Raw genomic sequence first — 23,949 nt, forward strand, 5'->3', positions numbered from 1 at the left:
TTCAATTAATTAGTCATTTGAAGATCAAATTCAAGGTGAATGTAATAATAATAATAATAATAATAATAATAATAGTAAAGTTGGAAGGGACCTTGGAGGTCATCTAGTCCAACCCCCTGCTCGGGCAGGAAACCCTACACCATTTCGGACAAATGGCTGTCCAGTCTCTTCTTAAAAACTTCCAGTGTTGGAGCATTTACTGCTTCTGGAGGCAAACTGTTCCACTGATTAATTGTTCTCACTGTCAGGAAGTTTCTCCTTATTTCTAGGTTGCTTCTCTCCTTGATGAGTTTCCACCCGTTGCTTCTTGTCCTGCCTTCAGGTGCTTTGGAAAATAGCTTAATTCCCTCTTCTTTATGGCAGCCCCTGAGATATTGGAATACTGCTATCATGTCCCCCCTTGTCCTTCTCTTCGTTAAACTAGACATACCCAATTCTAGCAACCGTTCCTTATATGTTTTAGCCTCCAGTCCCCTAATCAGCTTTGTTGCTCTTCTCTGTACTCTTTCTAGAGTCTCAACATCTTTTTTACATCGTGGTGACCAAAACTGGATGCAGTATTCCAAGTGTGGCCTTACCAAGGCATTGAAGATTGGTATTAATACTTCACGTGATCTTGATTCTATCCCTCTGTTAATGCAGCCTAGCACTGTGTTGGCCTTTTTGGCAGCTGCCGCACACTGCTGGCTCATATTTAACTGATTGTCTACTAGGACTCCGAGGTCCCTCTCACAGTTACTACTATTGAGCATGGTGCCACCTATGCTGTACTTGTGCATTTGGTTTTTCTTGCCTAAATGTAGAACCTTGCTTTTTTCACCATTGAATTTCATTTTGTTAGTTAGTGCCCAGTGTTCAAGTCTGTCCAGATCCTTCTGTACCTGAAGCCTGTCTTCTGGAGTGTTGGCTATTCCTGCCAGCTTGGTGTCATCTGCAAATTTGATGAGTTCCCCATCTATCCCTTCATCCAAATCGTTGATGAAGATGTTGAAGAGTACTGGGCCCAGAACAGAGCCCTGGGGCACCCCACTACACACTTCCCTCCATATAGATGCAGTTCCATTGAGGACCACTCGCTGAGTACGGCCGGTCAGCCAGCTACCGATCCATCTGGTGGTGATTCTGTCTACCCCACATTTTTCTATCTTGTCAAGTAGTAGGTTGTGATCTACTTTATCAAATGCCTTACTGAAGTCCAAGTAAATTATGTCCACAGCATTCCTCTGATCCACTAATTTTGTCACTTGGTCAAAGAATGCAATAAGATTTGTCTGGCATGATCTATTTTTGACAAACCCATGTTGGCTTTTAGTAATGACTTTGTTTGCCTCTAGGTGTGGGCAAGCTTGTCACTCTTTGAACATGAAAGATTAACATCTTTAATCTTTATCTTTAAATTGGAAGATTATGTATGTTATCTACTTAAGATATTTAAGAAACCTTACATTGTGTTCAGTGGGCATATTTTCCTATCACCAGTAATTTTCCACTGCATTGTTCCACTGCATTTCAAGAGTAACCACGCTCCAGCAGTTGCACTTTATTTAAAGAGATTTCTTTATCATTTAACTTTATTACAGCAGGCACAGCCTGGATGCAGTTCGAGTGACAAGGACTATTTCCTTAATTACTGTACATTGATAATAGCATTTACTCTGGCAACCCCAATGCTATTCAATCAAGTGAGATTCAATACAAAAAAAAAGCTGATTTGCCAGAAGGAAGATGAGCATAAATGCCTGGCATCATATTCTATTTTTAAAGGTAAAGTTACTTCTTGCAGAATTATTATTAAGAAATGTAATACAATATTCTTCCGAGTTTTGCTCTAAAAAACCCCCAGTCATCTGCCCAAGCTAATGATATTTTCCATTACGTATCTCCTCCTATCACCTGTTTAAAAACATTTGATCCCATTCTACTTTGAAAAACAATGGGGGGTACGTGTTTCTTATCTTACCCAGATGTAGATTTTACATTTATTGTGTCAAGTTTTTCTCCCTTTAATTTTGTATTGCTGCACTTAGTCATCGCTTGATTAAGTGATGACTAAGGGGAATGGTTTATAAAATTGAAATTTTGCAGCAAATGTAGTACATGCTGAAAATGCCGACTTCAGCGTTACACACATCTTTTGTTAGAAGGTTATGGAGGACATTTAAATATAAAGGCAAACTATGATGAGATCAAAGCTCATAAAACAAACGAAACCTCTATAACCGTGTATTAAATTACTACAGGAAAAAAGAAATGACCTATTCTGATAACTAATTTGAGTTCAACAAGACAAATTACTAAAGGAACGACAAGGCTTATTTTCCCCTAGTTTCTTAACCAAAGAAGCAGAAAAATAATATACTTTATGCCTTTTTCTTAAAGTGAAATAGCATCTGTGCACATGAAACACCATAATGCAGACAGGTATATAGTAGCCTGAGACTGCTCTAGTTCTACCTCTGTTTGCTTACAAGAGGATAATCAGAGATTATTTCCATAACAGAAATCTACTAAAAAGAATCCATGTGTGGAATACTTTTAGTAGCGGCAGGAGTTGCAGAGTATTTCAACATCATTTTTTAAAGGGCTTGTAAAGTGGATTTGACTTTAAACAACAGCTAAGGTTTTCCAAGCTGACAGAAGTGACATTACTACTAACCAGTGTGGTACAGGGACACAAGGTATTTTATAATTGGTGAAGTGACATATATTTATGTTTAGATTCCTCAAGAACAGCAAGATAAAAATGCTACAAATATTTAACTCCAACCTGGGAAAAGAGACAATGATGTAAATGTTCCTAGGGAACAATATTCTTATTCTTTTGAAGGAGGTGAGCCAAGACACTTAAGCTCTGGAGAACCTTTAACATAGGAAGCTATTTATCATAACAAGCTTGGTTGAGACTGCTCCCCATACTGAACCAATTAGAGAAGCTTATTTCGTCATACTTCATAACTCGCAATGATAGGTTTCCAAGCCTGGCGCAGTGCAGTAATTGAATTTTGATCAAACACACATGGCCCATAACCCACTATGTGAAACTTTCAGAACAGTTCACAGCTTCTAAATATCCCATCAACTTACTGCCAAAAGTACAGAATGTGCTTGATGTGAGGGAGGGAAGGAGTGAATGAGCTGGAACCTGGTACATCTGCATAACAACACATTCTGGTGTGTGATTTCTCCTTTTCAAATAGCAGTAGGGAAAGGGATGTTGAGCGATGAGGTAATTTCTTCCTGTTTTTCCCTTTACATCCACACAGAGTTTTCAGTTTTTGTACAACTTGTATAAAGTCCTTTGGGCACTAGGTCATGATGCATTCGTTATTAAAAGTCCATCTTTTGCTTTTATTTATCAAATAATTTAAAAGATAAGTCACTGTCTTCTTTTCAATAAGGTTACAGTTGGCACAAAGGCTCTGACTCCTTTTGTAGGATCAGCAGAGCGCATTATAATATAGCCTACTATTTTTCCTTTGTGCACAAAGAGCTGACAACAAGGGTTGATGAAACTTCTCAATCCTCTGAAGACGGTCCTCTTTCATAATTTCATACGCAGGCATCTTCTCACACTCAAATAAAATAAGTGAACTCCTGGGGTGGGAAAAAAAGATCAGCCATAAAATGGGTGCATAGCCAAAGTACAAGAGAATATATTTAAAGCTTTCCTCCTTGGCAAGTAACAACAACAACAATAATAATAAAGCTGGAAGGGACCTCAGCTAGTCCAACCCCCTGCTCAGGCAGGAAACCCTATACCATTTCAGACAAATGGCTGTCCAGTCTCTTCTTAAAAACTTTCAGTATTGGAGCATTTACCACTTCTGGAGGCAGTTTGTTCCATTGGTTAATTGTTCTAACTGTCAGGAAGTTTCTCCTTAGTTCTAGGTTGCTTCTCTCCTTGATTAGTTTCCACCCGTTGCTTCTTGTCCTGCCTTCAGGCGCCTTGGAGAATAGCTTGATTCCCTCTTCTTTGTGGCAGCCCCTGAGATATTGGAACACTGCTATCATGTCCCCCTTTGCCCTTCTCTTCATTAAATTAGACATCCCCAATTCCAGCAACTGTTTCTTATATGTTTTAGCCTCCAGTCCCCTAATCATCTTTGTTGCTCTTCTCTGTACTCTTTCTAGAGTCTCAACATCTTTTTTACATTGTGGTGACCAAAACTGGATGCAGTACTCCAAGTACACAGAGCACAGCCCAAAAGTTTAGGATTGTACAGCTTTATTCCCCCTTGCAATAGCAAAATAAAGGACTGTTATACAGAGCTTGAAAAGCAGTGGTACCATATTACTAAGGAGGAAAGTTAGTTTGTCTTCAACTTTTTTCCCCCTTTATTTTACTCTGTAAGATTCCGTATTCAGAAAAGTTACCATGCAGTGGACACCCAATGGAACTTTCTTCCGACAATGTCACCACGTACTTCAAACATATTTCCACCCACTGCTGGCAAATTCATAGTTCCATAGCTATGTTGGATAAACATATTTGTTTTCCTTCCTTCCTTATGTCATTGTCTATAATCTAAGGCAGTGGTTCTCAGACATTTTGGTCTCATGAACCCTTCACCTTCTTAAAAATGCTTGAGGATCCCAAAGAGCTTTTTGATTTATGTCGGCTATCGATATCTGTGTGTCTGTGTGCTTTTGAGTCCCTCTTGACTCTTGGAGACTGCCTGGATAGGTCCCTGCAGTTTTCTTGGCAAGGTTTCAGAAATGGTTTTCCATTGCCTCTTTCCTCAGGCTGAGAGAGCGACTGGCCGAAGACCACCTTGGCAACTTTGTCCCTATGACAGAATAGAACTCACAATCTCCCAGTTTCTAGCCTGATGCCTTAACTGCTACACCAAACTGGCTTTTTGATATATACTATATTAGAAATTAAACTGAACAATTAAAAAAATATTTACTTTATTTTGTGCACCCCATAAAAGGGCCTTGGGGACTCCCAAACTTTAAGAATTGCTGATCTAAGGTATTTCTACAGTGTGGGATCCTTAGTACTCTCTGCAGACATTTCATTATCAAACTAGGTAACATAATCAGTGCAGCCAAAACAGCCAAGCTCAAAGAGCACCAAGGACTCCACAGTTCAACCCAGAGCCACTAATATTCTCTTCTACTGGTGCACAGTATTTAAAACTACTGCCTAAACTTGATATGCTAGATGTGAACTGGGACATTAGATACTTGAGGCCACCTTCTTTGAACGATACAAAGATACAATGCAGCAGTTGTAGAATCTCACTTTAACTGCTGGAATGGAATACTCCTGAATGATGCACTTTTGTTCAGCTTTCAGTTGTTCACACACTAATTAAATGTTACTTATTTTACCCCAATTACAAGGCAGAACTTAGAAGGCCATGTGTCTGCATACCTGCCAGACACAAAGAAGTCACTACCTTTAACAGAGCAATCTATATAAAGAAACCTCCTGATACCAACCTATCTAACAAGCTTACTAAGTTCTATAGAACTAATATAAAAACATATTAAACCTTTTTCCTGTTTAACCTATGCATAAAAGGTAGAGCTGTCAGGACTAGCAAAGACATGTTTGTACTTAGTATAGAGATTATTTTTGGTCGCCACAATGTAAAAAAGATGCTGAGACTCTAGAAAGAGTGCCGAGAAGAACAACAAAGATGATTAGGGGACTGGAGGCTAAAACATGTGAAGAATGGTTGCAGGAATTGGGTATGTCCAGTTTAATGAAAAGAAGGACTAAGGGGGACATGATAGCAGTGTTCCAATATCTCAGGGGTTGCCACAAAGAAGAGGAGGGTCAACTTATTCTCCAAAGTATCTGAAGACAGGACAAGAAGCAATGGACTGAAACTAATCAAGGAGAGAAGCAACTTAGAACTAAGGAGAAATTTCCTGACAGTTAGAACAATTAATCAGGGGAACAACTTGCCTCCAGAAGTTATGAATGTTCCAACGCTGGAAGTTTTTAAGGGATTGTCTGAATCACTTGTCTGAAATGGTATAGGGCAGGGATGTCAAACTCAATTTCATTGAGGGCCGCATCAGCATTGTGGTTGCCCTCGGGGGGCCGTGTGGGTGTGGCCAGGGTGGGTGCAGCCTACTGGGTGGGCGTGGATGGAGTGGATGTGGCCTACTGTGTGGGTATAGCCAGCTCTACATCGTTCGCATCAAGGGTGCTTGTGGGGGCCTGGGCAGGAGTGGGACAGATCTGAGGGTCTCTGGCAGAAAGGGGTGGGACCGGGGCAAGTGCCAAGGCATGGTCCATTTCTTCATTCCTCACAAAGTGTGACATCTCCCCAGCATGCACCCAGGGGGGCGGGGCCAACGTGGCAGGGGCTAGTTCCTTGCTGTTTCTAGATGGCCTTGTGGAGCTAAGACTGAATGCGTTTCAGCATAGATGGCCACCACAAAATTGTACATTGGCTCCCAGCCGGCCTGGGCCAGGGCCAAGGCAGTGGGGGCTGTTCCCTCGCTGTTTCCAGGATGGCTTCGCGGGCCACATGAAACCACTTCGCGGGCCGCATCCAGCCCCCAGGCCTTGTGTTTGACATGTCTGGTATAGGGTTTCCTGTCTGAGTTGGAATAGAAGACATCCAAGGTCCCTTCCAACTCTGTTATTCTGTTAAGCAAGGAGGCATGGGTTAGCGATACTGACATTTTCAGGTTAAAGGTTTGAAGGCAACAGAACTGAGAAAGCTGTCTACATGAAACATTTAAGTGGAGCACGTTTTCCTTAAAAACTGGTATCAGAGGAGACAACATTACAAAAACAGACCAAAACCTGAAACTGTATTAGAAGGATACTCACATTATTTTTTGGCTGCGCTTCTGCTGGTAGAAAATAATGAATTGTGCAAAGGAAAAACATATTTTTTCCAATTCTTAGACGTGAACATATACTGTGGTTATAAGCAGACTGTGCTAGAATAATTACCATACTAAAAATCAACCATCTGAAAGCCAAACCTTTTCCCTGCTTATCATAAAGCAAATAAAAGTATTTTTTTATTTTTGTCTGAGGGAGAAGCTGAAAATGAACATAAGTCCATTGTTATAAACAATGTAGTTCTCCTCTGTATAAATGTACAGTTCTGAAGAGGGATAAAGCAAATTTCTTCAGAAGAGGATTTACACAGCAATTACATTAATAGATTATGATGTCTAGAACTGTCAAACACAATTTAGGAACATGACGCTTCATATTCAACTGCTGAAACTACTATATATTTTCTTTGTTTTCTGAAGGATTCCACAAGCAGGCACATTCTTTTTTTAATATATGCAATGAACTGTTAAACACACCACTTAAGCCTACATAACCTCCCATAAAGAATAAGTAAGAAATCCATAGATAGCTCACAACATTTTAAAAAATAGATGGATTGTATGTAATGTTATCATTGAAGCAAAACCTAGGAGTAAAACATTCAGAATTCACAACTGGAAATTTAAAAAGTTCAGTTATTTGCTTCCTACTATTAAAGCCTGAACCTTGAATGTGAATTTGGCTTAAACAGAACTCTTTTGGTCTTATTGATCAGCGCGGGATAAAAGAGACGTTGCTGCTGAGCTGAACAATGAAAATTCTAAGTAATAGATGATAGTTAGACATATATGCCTATAGAAAACAGGAGACCTAAGTATGAGGGAATCAAACTAAAGAGTTTTGCTAAAATACATTCTGCAGTTATTCCTTGCCCATAAATGCTTATGAATCCAAATATAGCCTGATTTACTAAGAGAACATAATTAACATCAGGCATATCCACTGTATGGAAAAACATTGTTTCTTACTGTCTTCCAAACTACAACTCAGATAACTACAATACCAATATGGCTACTAGTAATGAGCAGATTCAGCCACATTATTTGGCATCCTCTAGTACAGTAACACCTTCATCCATTAACAGAATAGATAGATATGTACGGGTTTAATTATCGAAAATGTAAATGGCATATGTGGCAGTCACCTTATTCAATAACGTCAAGGTACAGTGAGGTATTCTCTTTCCAGTCCACTTTTCCAGAGCTGACTCAAGAAGTAAACTTACTGCAGAAAATTGGGAAGCCATACCTAGCTTCATCTAGCACGAGAGAGGAATCCTTTCTTTTATATATGTTTGAAACTTGGATCTCTACTCTCTGTCATGGTTCCGACAGATGAAACTCTTCAAAGACCTTCGAGGCAATGTTTACCTTAAAGAATCTTTATTTGAAAAGCATAACATCGGCACTAACATAATCGAAGCCAAAAACTGAATCCCCCTCCCTTGAGCACATAGTATCAAAGCACAATTCTCTCCTCCAATTAACAGTCATAAATCACATGCCCCTATTAGTTTAAAGCACGGGCTTTCCCTCCAGCTGGCCAATTCTTATCATCTCTTATTTCAACAACTTTGATTCTCACACTAGGTCCAGTATTATTATGTCTAGCTGAACTCTCATGCACATTCCCCCCCCCTTCCCCAGCATCATCTAACTCTAAAAGTGAAAAGAAGAAAATGGCTACATCTCCATCTGTTGTCAAAGCAAAAAACATCCAATTTTAGCAGCGTTGACACTCTCACTTTTTCATGCCAACATTTGTGTGGCTAATCATTTCCTGACTTTGATGTTTTCTACCGCTTTCTTTTACATGAGAATCCGAGTCTCCCCAGCTTCAACCCTTACACCAAAAATGCCCCTGGAACAGGGGTGGGCAATTAATTTTCCCAAGGGGTCACATGACAATTTGGGACTGATGTGGAAGGCTGTGCTCACCTATCCCCAATGCTGCTGCCACACTACCGATGCCAACACCGCCCCTATGCTGCCAATCCCCTTTCCCTGACTCCCAGACTGGGATGCCCAGGTTTGCCTTGGAAAGTGTGTCATTCTGTTTTATTTTTACAGATTTTACACAGTATAATCTAAGTCTAAATTTCAGAATTTGGGATAGACTGTAACATTCAGTGGGTTTTTGGATTGCCACTGAACGTTACAGTCTATCCCAAGTTTTGAATTAAGCTTTTAGATTCTACTGCGCTGGCTAATTCAATTCATATTAATAGCGTGAAAAATATTACTTAAAATGTAGCTGCTATAATGATATAACAAATACCTCAGCCCACTGTAACAAAAAGCTTACGTACACACTTAATGGGTTGAAGAGCTTTACTGAAATAAGATAACTATAATTAATATCTCATGAGTTTCACCACTTAAGTGCACATTCTGTTCCTGGGTGAAGATATTTATCACATTTAAAGCCTTTAATACACACCGGCAGTTATAATATATTTACTACAGTTGCCTTATCAAAGTAAGTTAAGAGGTAACTTTATTTTGAAAATATGACTACATGTTGAACTTAAACTATGTCATTTTTGCATGTGATAAAAGAGTGAGAAGGACCATCTGAGAAGTTTGTCAATATAGATAGAAGAGGACTTTAGTTACAATTGCCTTGCAGTTGTACAATGTTCTACAATTGGAACATTACATCAGGTCTTTAGGTATCTCGTACAAGTGCCTTATTTAGTCTGAAAGCTGACAGCATGACTTTATACTACTTACTGTTCATTAAAGATACATACAGTATATTCTTTAGAGATATGGAGGGAATTAATGTTACAATCTCAGTATTATATGGGGGCAAAATGAATTCAAAATAAGCCTGGTGTCCTACAGTAAAAAAAAAAAAAAAAAGGTGATGTGATACTCAGTGCTGAGTGCTGCTTCTCATCTAGACCCAGAAAAATTAACCCAAATAGTGATTTTTTTTAAAGATTATACTTTAAATTTTTTCCCATACTAGACAATAGAAGCAACAGTAAAAGAATTTGTTTTCCTACCAGACTTGCACAAAGGAGCAAAAGAATGACAGCAATAATTTGAAAAATACTTCCCCAAAATACAAAAGAATCCCTACATATTTGCCTGAGGTTTTGTCCTTATGTACAATACAAACACAGAGCACATTTTCTTGTATTTAACAAGCTGACAGCAAATTTCAACAAATGTAGAGTAATTGTTGCATTTGGAAATTCAACAGTTCAAAAGCCTAACAGTCCGTCTATATCTACATTTTTGAACCTGGCAGTTTTTCTGAAAAACACAGCTTGCAAAGAAAGGGGATGATGACATTACAATCAGCCATGAACAAAGTATTTAAAAGCAGCACTCAGGTTATCAGTCAGTCAGCTTTTTGTTATTTCCAAAATGATTCTTAATTTCTGAACACGTGTTTAATTGACTTTTCCCTTGTCTCTATCTACTTTTCAACTTCAGGCCAATGACAACAGGGGTGGATCCATGAATAGAGTTTACTGGCTAACATAGTATTTAAATTTTCAGGGTTTGGATAAATTAAAAAATATGCTACCAAACACAAAATAAAACTTATGAATATATTATCTTTTATCCCATGATTAAAAGAGTGAAACACTGCAAGTTCTGGATGCTTTGTGCACACTTTGGCTATGTTTCACTATTTTGACAGTATAAATGAAAAACAAGGAGACTTCGTGCATGGAGGAAGAGTAAAATTGATTGTACAACCTACTAGCATGTGATTGTCAACATTTAAAATATCTTCTTTTTTTTGAGTGACAAGGAAAAGGATCAACTGGATGACGTTTTCTTAATTGTGGTCTCTGGAAAGCAATTTTTAGCATTTTTGTGTTTTTAATTTTATATCCAAGACAGTGATTGAATACATGGGACAATGGGCATCAGGCTAAATATCAGGAGACCAGGACTTTTAGTCCCGCCTTAGCCATGCAAGCGGTCTAGGTGACCTTGGGCCAATCTCTTTCTAAGACTAACTTATCTTATAGCAGTGTTTCTCAACCCTGACAATTTTAAGGCATGTGGACTTCAACTCCCAGAATTCCACAGCCAGCAACGCTGGCTGTGGAATTCTGGGAGTTGAAGTCCACATGCCTTAAAATTATCAAGGTTGAGAAACACTGTCTTATAGGCTTGTTGTGGGGGAAATAGGAGTAGGAAGGTGCATTGGGTATTTTTTCTGCCTTGAGTTGTTTATAAAAATAATATAGGTGGGATATAAATTAAACACTGTAAATTGTCACTATTGTATCTTACATTCAAAATCTAATTTTTAAAACGTTTCTTCATAAATATGGACAATTTCATCTTGTTCACAGATGCTGAACAAGGATAAAACATGTTTTTCAGAATTGTTAAAAATATATTTCAAAATCAATTTTATCAGAGAGCACATATCTACACAGGACGGATCTTCTTGTTTTTTAGGCCCTTTTTATGTTATTGCCCATTATAAATTCATCCCCACTGAAAAAGTAATCTCTTGGTGTAGGATGGCTATGTATACTGTATAAGTGGAGAGAGCCACCAATCCTGATAAAAAGCAGCAAGAACCACACTGAAAAAGCATTCAACAAGATCGTATCGATCCCTTAGCTCTTTCCAATTAAGTTATTTTTACAGAGAGTTTCAGAAATCCTAACTGAAAGGAATGAAAGGAAATAGCTTTATTATTTCATCCCTCTATATAAAGCAGGGTTGGGCAACTATGGCAACTTTTTGACCTGTGGACTTCAACTCTCAGAATTCCTGAGCCAGTCATGCTGACTCAAGAATTCTGGGAATTGATGTCCGCAGGTCATAAAGTTGCCATGGTTGCCCACCCCTGCTTTATATAGAACAGTGGTTCTCAACCTGTGGGTCGGGACCCCATTTGGGGTCGAACGACCATTTCACGGGGGGTTGCCAAACAAGGCTGTCTGCCATTCCCCCCCCCTTTTCTTTGGCCACGCCCCTGGCACTCGGTGATGTATAAGTGGTTGGGGGTCACCACAACATGGGGAACTGTATTATGGGGTCGCGGCATTAGAAAGGTTGAGAACCACTGATATAGAGGAATGAAATAATAAAACTATTCCCTAGCCCTGGTATAAAGTAATCTGTGTTTGACAAAAATGGTTTGATTGGTCAAAGACAACATTTTTGATATTTGGATTAAGGAACTTACTGGTAAGATTAAGGGTACATTTGAGGTTTTCTATATGTATCATTGGTAATACTCAGCCTGGTAAGCCTTGCACCATAATAATCTATTATGTAGTTAGAACCATCAGAAGGACCCACAATCTGGAAAAGAAAGTATTACATCGTTAAAAATTCTGTTCTAAAATACACACCACACACAGAAATCTTCTGCAACCTTCTCCATATGCATGATGTTGCATTTAATATGACTAGAAAACAACTATAAAACTCATAACACGTATGAAATGTTCCTCGACGTAAGCAGACAAATAGCCTGTACGTGTCTTAGGGAAAAGGCATTTCCCCAAGTAGTTAAAGGCTTGGAAAAACAAAGTGGGAGAGAAGAGAATTCTGACAGAACATTGGCTTCGCCTGTGTAAGCTTCCACAAAGTAGGAGAACCTGTAAAATATATTGGTAATTGAAAACAACAGGCATATTTAATTCTTACCTAACCTAATTCTTATGAAATTGTTAATTTATCTGAGAAGAAGTTGCACCAATTTGCTTATAATTTTGCGGAATCACAGTGCCACAAAGTTTTGAGTTAAGAAGGAATTGTAACTAACAAGTTGGTCTAGGACAGTGGTTCTCAACCTGTGAGTCGGGACCCCATTTGGGGTCGAACGACCATTTCACGGGGGTCGCCAAACAACGCAGTCCCCCTTTTCCTTAGCTGTGCTACTCCCTTTTATTCTATTGACTTTTGAAAGCCAATAGAATAGACTCTCTTGAATAGAGTCTAATTCTATTGGCTTTCAAAAGCCAATAGGAATTGTCCAGGCTGTCTCTGCCCTGCTGAGCCCGCCAAAAGTCCCATTCTGCAAACGGTGCTGCACCAGTTGAGTAGTCCTCGACTTATGATTGGTTGAGTAGTCCTCGACTTACGACCGCTTGGGGGTCGCGGCATTAAAAAGATTGAGAACCACTGATCTAGGACCAGAAACCCAGGTTCGGGTTCATTATCAGTCATTAAAGCTCTCTGGATTTTTCCCTTTTGCTATATTAAAAATTACATGGAAATTAATTTCTGAGGTTATACGTGGAATTTCAAGTACCTTTTTCATACGAAATATGGGCAAATTTAATTCCAAGGAAAAAGTATAAAAATGTGTATCACAAATATTCCATCGGGAGAAAAATAAGAACTGATGCATTTCAACTTATGAAACTGCTAGGAGTGCAACTAAAACTACTGGAGTTTAATGAACTTTTTAAAATCCTTTAAGACTTTGACTAAGAGGAACCAATATAGTAGATCTGGCTTGTATGCAACAATAGAAACTAACTTTCTAATAAGCAGAAACTTTGCACTAGCAAATGTTTCTGCTTACATTTACACAAGGGAGGTTTGCATATGCATGTACTTATTAAACATCCATTTAATAAAATATTCAAATATACAGTAAATGTATTTTTATGTTTTTCCAATTTTTACACATTCTTCTGAATATATATTTAATATAAAAGGTTCTCTGATAATTTTGCAATATAGGAAAGCAACATAATGATATACAGGCAAGTTGATGTTTAGATGTCTAAATGCACACAATTTGTATAGGCTTTTTCTTATCTAAAAACAAATCAAAAAACCATAAAACGTAACATTCTTCTGTAGTTCTTGTCACAAGCTGCTTTCAAAACTGATGGGAACATAAAAAGGCAACGTGGGAGTCAACTATTCATATTTTAAAATAATTAGTAATGTGCCTGAAATCTGTTGCTAGATGTCTAAGTGCATCTCAGACTTTAAAAAAAAAAGGACCTTTATACTGGATGTTTTGAACTTACCTGCATTGAAATCAAAATGAAGTCAATCAAACTACCAATTCCACAAAAGCCTACTGTGCAGAACTTTAACAAACCTGTGGAAAAAAAGTTGCATTTATGCCATTGAGTGGATGTATTTCAGAGTATTACAGTTTTTTTTAAAAAAAATTGTCACTGTAATGATTTATTCATGCCCCTAAAATTATGAATTACCATAGGCATAGGGAATTTTTTTTACTGTTTCTGAATTAGTAGATTCTTCTTAATCCATATACACAGAGAATCCTAAAGAAAACTATAAACCACTGAAGTTTCAATATCAGAAGGGACCGCTGAAAAACAAGCCAAAGGGCAGTCAAGGCAACTTTTTAACAAGCTTGAAAGAACAATGGCGATTCTTTAAATTGAATAGAAATACCAACTCAATTTGTGGGACAGAGGGAAAAAAAACTTTGTTTGGTGAGCGGCTAATGCAGCAAATTGTACATAAGAAAGTAGTTTACACATTTAACATAAATCAACGTAAAATAATTTTGGTAAAAGACAAGAAGTCTTTAGTACAGTCCTTATCTCCAAGATGACAGGAGATTCTTTCTTATTTCTAGCTATTAGGCTGGATTTATTTTAGGCTGGACTCCTAAAGCTTGTGGTCAAATGATACTATTATACTATAAATCTGCAATTACCAAGTTAATTATAATAACAATCCATCTTGGTCTCCTCAGAACCAAGTATTAATAATCTGATTTGTCCAATTTACACATACCTATTCTTTGCAGTTATCGGGCATATGTCTCACTTACCTACTGTGAGCAATAACTTCACAATCTAAGTAACGTGTCTCTGGGCAAAAAGGGCAGTATCGGATCTGTGGACATTTCTGCAACTAGGAATCCCATGGGATGCTTTTAGAATTAAATGAATAGCAGCTATGTGAGGTTCTAAATAGTCTTGGGATTCAGAAAGGGGGTAGGTTTAGTTTAGCAAAGGAAAACAGATTTGAATTAAAGTATTTCTTTATACAAACATCAAAACAAACAAAAAAAGGTAAGAGCTCGTAATTAGATGAAAACTTTGTAAACACAGCTGACTTTGCTTCCAACTTCAAAAATCTTTTAAAAGTTCTCAACAAGTAAGACATCAGCAGCAAACCGTACTAAAAGTACAAAGTGATTCAAAATGTGAAACACGATTGAAGTTACTTGAGTATCACATTGTAAGGCTGGCTTTCTGCTTATTTTTCAATTATTATGTTTAGCTTTCAGTCTAAAATAATGGAGCAGTGGCCCCCGTGAAGCTGTTCAGAAAAAAATATCTTAACATTTCTAACAGTGCTGCTTATTCTCCTAAGCAAAATCTGTACACAAAACTGTATCATGGAAAAGGATAACCTGCTCAGAATTATGTCTTAGCAACTTTTATTATGTGTGGATCTGTCTTGGCTAAGCCTTCATAAACTTCAACCAGTTCAAATCCTGACATCCATTAGTGTGATCTTATTATACTAACGGAATTTCATAAGATGTTAATTTGTTTCTGGACACAATTCAATATACTATTTTGACTTTTAAAGCCCTTAGTTTGAGATGCAAGTGCTTTAATGGAATATCTGAATCACGGGAATCTGAAGAAATAATTATATGTTCTCCTCCAAATACCATCATATGAAGTTAAACAGGTGGCTTTTTCTATGAACTCAACCAACTATAAAAACTTTCTGCTAAGAAATGACAGCCTACCTTTTTTAATTCTATTTATAGATAAGACAAATCCTGTCTTAGTTACTATTTATTATTTCTGTACACAAATTATTTTTCCTCTTTTCAAATTGCTGTTTTTTGTATGGAATCATCAAGCTACCAAAAATACAGCTTATTGTAAAAACGTTTTAGTAAATAAAACTGGAAAGCAGTAAAACCCTTAGGTTAATTTTTAACTTAAGACTTGTGCTATATATTATTATACATACAGTATATATATGACAAACAATTTTCTTTAAGTAATTACTGACATCCAAATTATAAAAGGCAGATACCAACAAAAGCACTAGTTTTTAGAGTTACACTTCTGAATGAAAAAGTATTCCATTTTGGATTTTCTAAGTATTTGCTGATCTTGGCCACTGTCAAGTAACATAGTTTCATATAAGGCCCACTGATATAAAAAATCCTGAGTAAACAAATAACACCAACTCTTGATGCTTGTTTCATTTAATGTATAAATTAAGTCACTGAAAGTTCCATGCCCCCTGGAGCATAAGTAACTGTCACTTTAGCTCATAGAAAGTTGTGGCACCTCTTTTAGTGACAAAACTAACAGTCCTTCTTCTTCTTCTTGTGCCATATCCGTTACCGGACGTTGGCAATCATGTTGGCGATCCTGTTTTTATCAGCAGCCACATGAAAAAGTGCTGCTGAGTTTTGTCCAAACCAATCCCTTAGATTTTGAAGCCACGATGTTCTTCTTCGGCCTGGACCTCGTTTGCCTTCAATCTTTCCCTGGAGGATTAAATGGAATATGCCATATTTTTCTGGGTGTCGCATCACATGTCCGAAATATTCTAATTTTCGTTTTTTAATTGTTTTGATGATTTCCCTTGGCTTTCCCAGGCGGCTTTCTCTCATTTTGTTGTATAGGAATTCTGATCCATCCCTCCAATGAAAACAGTTTCAACTTAATACATTTGAGGATTTTCTAGCATGTGCTCATCTTCTCAAGTCATACTATATTTCTATGAGATTTGGGTAAAGATATTTAGATTCAGAAATTGAGTTTCTTCTTCTACATCCATTGTCATATAGACATCCTTATAAGTTTGGGATCAGTCTTCTTGTCTGACTTACTTGTGTTGGGAAACTCCCAGCCAGGCAGGGAAGGAGGAATCAAGTGGGGATCTAGCCTTGAGTCCTTGTGCAGACTCAAGAGACTTAGGACTGATCCTCCTAAGTTCCCAGGGGAAGGCAAATGGGCCTGAGACTTCTAAAATATTCCACAAAAAGCAGAAATTTGTCCTTCATTCAACAATGGCAAACTCTTCAGCTCCTGAGGCAGCAAAGCATCTCCCAAACGTAACACTACCACCTACTGCTACCATCATTGACAGCTGGCACAAATTTCCTATTAAAGAATGCAATGTTTCATTTGTGACATCCATGTAGCCAATTTTGGATTATCTGTTGGTAGAGTACTCTTCCATAGGTCTGGAGCATCATCCCTGTTTTTATTTGTTTGTTTGTTTGGCAGACTAAGACAAGTATCAATACTTTTAGTGAGTCGTGGCTTCTACTCACTCATAAATCCCACCTGATGATTTTCTTACGATAAAGCTATAATCATCAGTTTTAGCAATTCTCTATTTATATATCTCTAGGATCCACATGATGTTCTGATAATGTTCAGTTGTAAAAATATGGTAACTGAAAATCCCAAAATGGTGGATATTCTTTCATGGTAGAATACTGCAAGAATCTATTTAATACAGTACTGTGTCATTTTCCGCACCTCCACCCCACAAAATCTGTTTCTAGCAAGCAGAAAAAATGCAATGGGTTAGAAGCCCATTGAGAAATTCCAACACAACACTCTATAATCTATAAGAATTCCAGATAGTCATAATATCTCAAACTTCCAGATAGAATCATTAAAATCCTTGTTTTTTTCCTTCCCTAATCTACAACACACTATAATGGGGTTTTTTCCCCCAATAAAAGCCTTATTGTATGGGGGGGAAATCATTTGTGATTTTTCACAAATAAATAGATTTATGGTAAGCAAACACCGCTAATACTTACTGGGCAATGTTTTAATTTTTCAAGTGCAACTCAGAAGGAAATCTAGAATAAATTATCCAACCCATCTTTTTTATTGTGTGATGAAATACAAAAATATAACATTCTTGGAGGTTCTCTATTTTATATAAGAGAGCTTACAATTCATTTAGTGACCATTCAAAGTTATAATAGCACTGAAAAAAGTGATGTCCATTTTTCACACTTACAACCATTGCAACATCTCCATGGTCACGTGATCAAACCTTGGATGCTTGGCAACTGGCATGTATTTATGATGGTGGCAGTGTCCTCACCTTTTGCGACCTTTTGACAAGCAAAGTCAATGGGCAAGCCAGATTCATTTAACAGCCATATTAATAACTATAGTGATTCACTGAACGACTGTGGCAAGAAAGGACATAAAATGGGGCTAAATTCACTTTAACAACTGTCTTGCTAAGCAACAGACATTTTGGGCTCAATTGCGATCGTAAGTCAAGGACTACCTGTATTTGCCGAATATGTCAACCTCTTAATATTCCAGCTTGATATCTATACAAGACACTGTCAGTTACGAATACAAATGGAATATAAATGAATTGATACCGAACCATTCACTTTTATTTAGACTAATATTTAAAAGTAGGAACTAACCTAATGCAGGATATCCTAGATAAAACCGATCTGCTCCCAACCAGCCAAGAAACAAAGACAGAGCTACTGCTACTTTATAGGAGTAACCATTTCTAGAAATAGAAATAGGACAAAAAATTCCTGAATTAGTTGCTGGGTTCTTTTTCATCACTCCATTAATTATTTGACGCTAGAACTTTCAAACTGTCAAAGCTTAAGCAAATGGAAATCCAGCTACACTTTACAAACAATAATACAAAAAAGGAGTGAATGATTTCTCCATTTATTAGACTGCTAATATTTCATGCGACAAAGAAAGAGACATTTCAGAGCTTGAATTACAATTTCAGATTTGGCTCTTCTTGTACAAAACACAAACCTAGTAAAGCCAGTTTGAGTTACTATAGCCATTTTTATAAAACAAAGTAAAAACAAAGGAGTGTTTTTATTGATTTTTCATACCTCAATATTTTTTAATTCAACTGTATTACAGTATTACATATATCTTTGAATTATTGCAAAAAGTATTTCAAAATGCATTGTAATAATAATCTTCATTCTCCTGGGACTTGATCCTTTCTGATCCCAAGTATCATCCCTAGTATGATAGCTACAGTATATGATCAAATAAAACAGGTATTAATTAAGACAGGTCTGGTATCTCTCCTCTAATCTCCTCCAATCTAACAGAACTGAAAGGAAAGTACTGCAGCACATTTCAAAACAATAAAGTAACTTAGGTACATATACAAATATGTAAGTGTTCTATAATTAATACAGCAAACACTCACTACCAATTGAATTCTTACATATTACACAGAGTTATTACTTACACACTTCGACACTCAATGGGCTGGTAAAATCCAATTTCCTTTCCAGTAAACTGAGTTTCATTTCCACTGAAATCTTTACAAGTAATATTTGGGGCTGGAAGACAGGGAACTAAAGACATAAAAATAACACAGCATTATATATAGAACATCAGCAAAACATTTCAAATATAGAGCTCATAAAGCAAATATCTTTTTAGCAAGACAACTAACGTATAGCAGATGTTAAATTTAATTTTAATTTTTTAAAGATGAATAATAAATTAACTTCAAAAACTAAACATACAGTAAAACAAAATTTATTTTGCATCTATAATATTAATTCATGTCTAAAACTTATGTGCGGTCAAGAAACATTTATTGCAATAACTAATAGAATACAAATGCTTTTAATAAGGCTTTATATTGTTTTTTTCTTGTTTTAAAATATTTTTATTATTTTTTTTTTGCTTTTATTGTATTAATAATTGTTGCCAAGCCATCCAGAATCATATAGATGAGTTGGACAGCAGTATAAATTGGAATAAACTCATCACAAATCTTATTAATTCATTTCAAATATTTTTGCAGGGAAAGACCCCATGTCTACTTTTTTTAAAGCAAATTATGGTATCTAAGAAGAGGAAACATATACAGTTCATCCACTGGAAGCATTTGATTAAGGAATACGCAACATTAAATATATTAAGTAACTCTTACCATATGCAGTGTGGTTAGTACATTTCATGGGTTCTTGGGTTGCATTGTCTATTTTAGGATCTTTGCATATATATGTTTGTACAATTAAGGAAAACAAACATAACCCAAGTTTCTGCAGAAGATTAAAACTAGCATCATGATCTAGATTTGTTTTCAATTAACCAAAAATTATATAGGCTGAAGTGGCCATATTTCCTTCTTTTATCCAGAAAAATAAGCGATACAGCAATATTTAAGCTGGAGAAGCTATTTAAATCAACAATATGGCCTTCTTTGGCCTGGAATCTTCCAATACTCTGGAACTTAAACTACTAGAATTTCCCATCATAGCACTATGGTTGTTCCTAGCACATCTGGAAGGCATCATATTAAGACTGAACAATAGGTTTAACAAGGTAACACATAATGGGTTTGCATAAATATACACTATAATTATTTCTTTGGCTTTACAGTGTTGTATGAACTTATCCACTGTGCTTTGTAAATCATGGCTTATGGTTTGGAGTTATATGAAAAGCTAACCAATTTTGGCTTATACAATTGTATACAATTATACAATTAATCATGCTTCAGCAACCTATACAACAATCCATTTAGTGACTGTTCGAAGTTACAGCAGCACTGAAAAAAGTGACTTATGACCCTTTTTCACACTTATGACTGTTATAGCACCCCCATGGTCACGTGATTTACATTCGGATGCTTGACAACTGGTTTATATTTATGATGGCTGCAGTGTCCCGGGGCCTTGTGATTATCTTTTGTGACTTTCTGAAAAGCAAAGTCAACGGGGAAGGTAGATTCACTTAACAACGCTGTTATCAATTTAACTGCAGTGATTCACTTAACAAATGTGGCAAAAATCACTTAACAAATTTCTCACTTAGCAACTTAAATTCTGGGCTCACTTGTGATCATAAGTTGAGGGCTACCTGTAGTACCTCTTCATTGCAAGGATTAAGAGAACGTAAATTAAATTTAGATTTTGTTCTGGCCTCATTACCCACAGGAATGTAGCTAAGTGCAATCCTTAGCTCTCCAAGGGTTGCAAAGCCTGACTTATTACGAACCCAGCCATAAATTTCTGCTCCAGGTCTCTTTCCACTCATAAGGGACGGAAGTGGGTACATTTATTCCACGCTAGGCCTGTTGGCGTCTGCTATAAAGCCTTTGGTCCATCAATCCTCGGTTGTAGTCAATAACCAGTATTCCACTTAGGACTACTACCTGCCATTTAGTGTAATTCAACAGGTGCAGCTTCCTCAAGCACCCGGCTCATTATGCCTCGCGCGACCCTTTTAGAACATAGAGCGCCGTCCCGCCCCCTTCCTCGACCTCCCTCCCCCTCCCCCCGGCAAAGCCCATCACCACGGTGACCGGGTTCCCTTGGCATCCTCCCGCCTTCAGGATATTGGCCGATTCGCAGATCTTCGCACTTCAAGGGAGCATCGTCGCTCGCCACAGCCCGAGCTGCGAAATAAGCCAGCCACAAGGTCCCCAACGGCCAGAGAGGTACCATGCCGCCTATCTTCGCTTGACAGCGGCTTCCCCTTCCAGGTGGGAAAAAGAAACCTCCTCCTCCTCTTCAGACGTTGCCGTAATCCTTTCGCGGAACGCTAGACGCCATCCCAGAGCGCGCGAAGAAGGGCAGAACGGGCTGTCCGTCCCCCTGTGGGAAATGGGAATCGCCTTGCCCGTAACAAAGATGGCTGCATTTTCCATTGTCTTCTTAGGGACCGAAGGCAGAAGCCGCCGGCTTTTTCTCGGGCAATGGCTGCAACAGGCATCAAAATGGGAAGCCGAGCGCCCTTACTAAAAATGGCTACTCGGGTTCAAAGCAACGGAAGGAAGTAAACTGGGATTGATCTTTTTGGGAGGGCGGAGAAATTGAACCGGCTGTTTGCTATACGACGTTTGAGGTGCGCAGGTTCAGTTGGTTGAGTGGGTGCTGATGGAAGGCAGGAAGAAATACGGAATAAAGGCGAAGTGGACGCGTTCGCATATAATCCATTGTCATCTAATAATTTATAATAGGTACACACAAGTTGTTGGAGGGGAGGGGAAGTCCGATCGTAATTCTTTAGTTGGGTGTGTGCAGAGGCATGCTCTCGCCTGATTTTGCTTTCAGGCGGACCTCGGGCTAAAAATTGGAGCTCTGGAGCAACCACCCATGTTTGATTCAATGGATCGGGCGTTTTCCCAACGCCTCCACCCTGATGAGCGAGCTTCAGCCAGAGGGCTACTGGTTTTTCCTCGTCAACTTGGTGATACCTATGAAAGAACATATTCTATGTTATCCCCAGTAGCACGACTACCAGCAATTGAGGACCGATGTATTTGCAAGAAACCGATACTATGTATTGTATTGTTTTACTAACATTCTGTAGTTCTGTTCCTTCTCATTTATTACCAGCATCAGCAAAATGAATGGCTGCGTTGATGCTTCGCTGGATAGACATTTTTGGAAATGAAGTTAGTGCTGGTATACAGTCTGGCTGTTTTCTCCTTCCTTTTCTTGGTTACCTGATACATCTAGCACTTTTGCTGAGGAAGTGCCAATTCAGAGTCCCACGGGTAGCTTCTTGATGAAGTAGTCTTAGATAATTCTTGTAATTATGGGATCTATTTTAGTTGTTTCATTTTTAAAGGTATTGAGTAGAAAAACATAGGCTATCATGCAACGTGGAGCTTAAGGATTGCACTCAGTGAATAGCGGCCGAGTATAAAAAAACACGGTTTTAATAAAAATAAAAACCCTAATGAAGTGATATCTCTTCTCAAGAATAATTCTTTTATGACCTTTTCCCGGAAAAGTGATCCTTGGCTATTGTTTTAAAACTTATTTTCAATTAGAACTAACCTCTACCTTTTCTTCCTGTGTTTTACCCAATAATTAACTCCAAAGTATTCTCATACCTCAGAAGTATTCTATCCTTCCCTTAATACAGAAGATGTTTTACTGGTATCAGCCACTTCATCAGCCATAAAAAAGACAAGAATGCCCACCCTTTGAAATAATGGGCATTCTTTGAAGTCACTTAAGTAATAATGGCAGTTCAAAATGGTCACTTTCGTGTTTGAACTTTCCTGGAATGAATGCAAGGTAGTCCTAAATTGACATATCTTCAGGAAATATTTTTACCTATTTTTACCATGGCATATGAAAAAGCAAGGGTTCCCTCAACTTGTGTTACTTTCTGCAAAATATTTAATTGCTTTTGTATTATTAAATATTAAATTAATATTAGATGAGCTGCTCTGAAGAAAGCCAAACCAGGGATAGATGAGAGGTGCTGGGGATTTGAATGATAGGTTAAGTAAAGGGATACAAAGAATTTGTGGGGTAAGAAGAGCAGCTTTTAAGAAGAATAAAACTCAATGGGAAGGAGCTAGTATGGTTCTTGAAAGTGAAAAGACAGAATATGCCAGGGAATGGAATATATATAGATAGCGACTTTCTCATTAAACTTCACAGTGTCCCAGACTACAATTCCCAGCTAGCATGCCAAACTCTTGTGCTGATTGAGAATTATGAGACCTGTAGTTCAATGCCTTTTTAAAGGACTAAGCCACCTTAATTGGAATGTATGCTTCGTACCATGATAGGTTTAAAGAAACTCAACTTTTATCACTTTTAAATACAGCTGTCAGAATACAGTACAATGTGGTATTAAATACTAGAAATGCAGAGATTATACGTTTTGAGTAAAGAAATTCCTAGATACTAAAAAAAAAATGAAGTTTAGTTTACAGTATATTGGGGCCTCAGTAAAATTTTGTTTAAATTGTGGTTTTTACTGTATTTTGTTTTTTATTTGCCATACAGAGTTTTCTTTTGGTAAATGTGCAGCTATATAAATGTATTTAATAAAATGAGTAATATTGACATCTATACAATGAACTTAAATGTACCTACTCAATAGTTCTCTTGAAGGTAATGAGGCTTATTTTCAGGTTAGTGGATACTGATGACTTCATCCTAACTCACTGTCAACAAATGTCCCCAACCTTGTGCCTCCAGATATGTTGCATTAAAATCCCAGAGGTCTAATTCACTACATCTGGAAGAGGCTGCTTCAGACAGCACATCAAACAAACATGATGCCCAGGGACTGAGTTTGGTACTTTCTTCATACGTATGCTTCAAAATAGCAGTCAACAGTGTTTTCTTTCTCCCATACAACACATTGATTTAAAAATTCTTGTATTTGTTGCCATAATAAAGGACAGATATTTGCATGA

The 23,949-nt window shown here is 37.6% G+C and overlaps 1 protein-coding gene and 1 long non-coding RNA gene across 2 annotated transcripts; one reads left to right on the forward strand and one right to left on the reverse strand.

The window, feature by feature from the left end:
- Positions 1-1,525: 1,525 nt before the first annotated feature.
- On the reverse strand, positions 1,526-21,375 carry TM2D1 (TM2 domain containing 1). Its single transcript, XM_039339048.1, has 7 exons — positions 21,120-21,375; positions 19,708-19,781; positions 19,012-19,120; positions 18,200-18,291; positions 13,797-13,870; positions 11,990-12,108; positions 1,526-3,594 (listed from the first exon to the last, which is right to left on the reverse strand). Exons 1-6 carry the CDS (start codon positions 21,224-21,226, stop codon positions 11,998-12,000), a joined length of 567 nt encoding a protein of 188 aa, XP_039194982.1. The 5' UTR covers positions 21,227-21,375; the 3' UTR covers positions 1,526-3,594; positions 11,990-11,997.
- Positions 21,376-21,567: 192 nt separating this feature from the next.
- Positions 21,568-23,949, forward strand: LOC120306238. Its single transcript, XR_005556211.1, has 2 exons — positions 21,568-21,741; positions 21,836-23,949. It is a non-coding gene; the product is annotated as an uncharacterized LOC120306238 (long non-coding RNA).

The sequence above is a fragment of the Crotalus tigris genome, unplaced genomic scaffold (assembly GCF_016545835.1).
Source record: "Crotalus tigris isolate CLP2741 ecotype Arizona unplaced genomic scaffold, ASM1654583v1 scf7180000017729.2337069, whole genome shotgun sequence".
NCBI lineage: Eukaryota > Metazoa > Chordata > Lepidosauria > Squamata > Viperidae > Crotalus > Crotalus tigris.

Coding starts and splice junctions, on each gene's coding strand:
- TM2D1 (XM_039339048.1), bottom strand. CDS start 21,226: ATGGTACCTCTCTGGCCGTTGGGGACCTTGTGGCTGGCTTATTTCGCA. Junction 13,871..18,199: donor TCTAGGATATCCTGCATTAG/GTTAGTTCCTAC, acceptor TTTTTTCCACAG/GTTTGTTAAAGTTCTGCACA. Junction 12,109..13,796: donor TCATTTTGATTTCAATGCAG/GTAAGTTCAAAA, acceptor TTTCTTTTCCAG/ATTGTGGGTCCTTCTGATGG.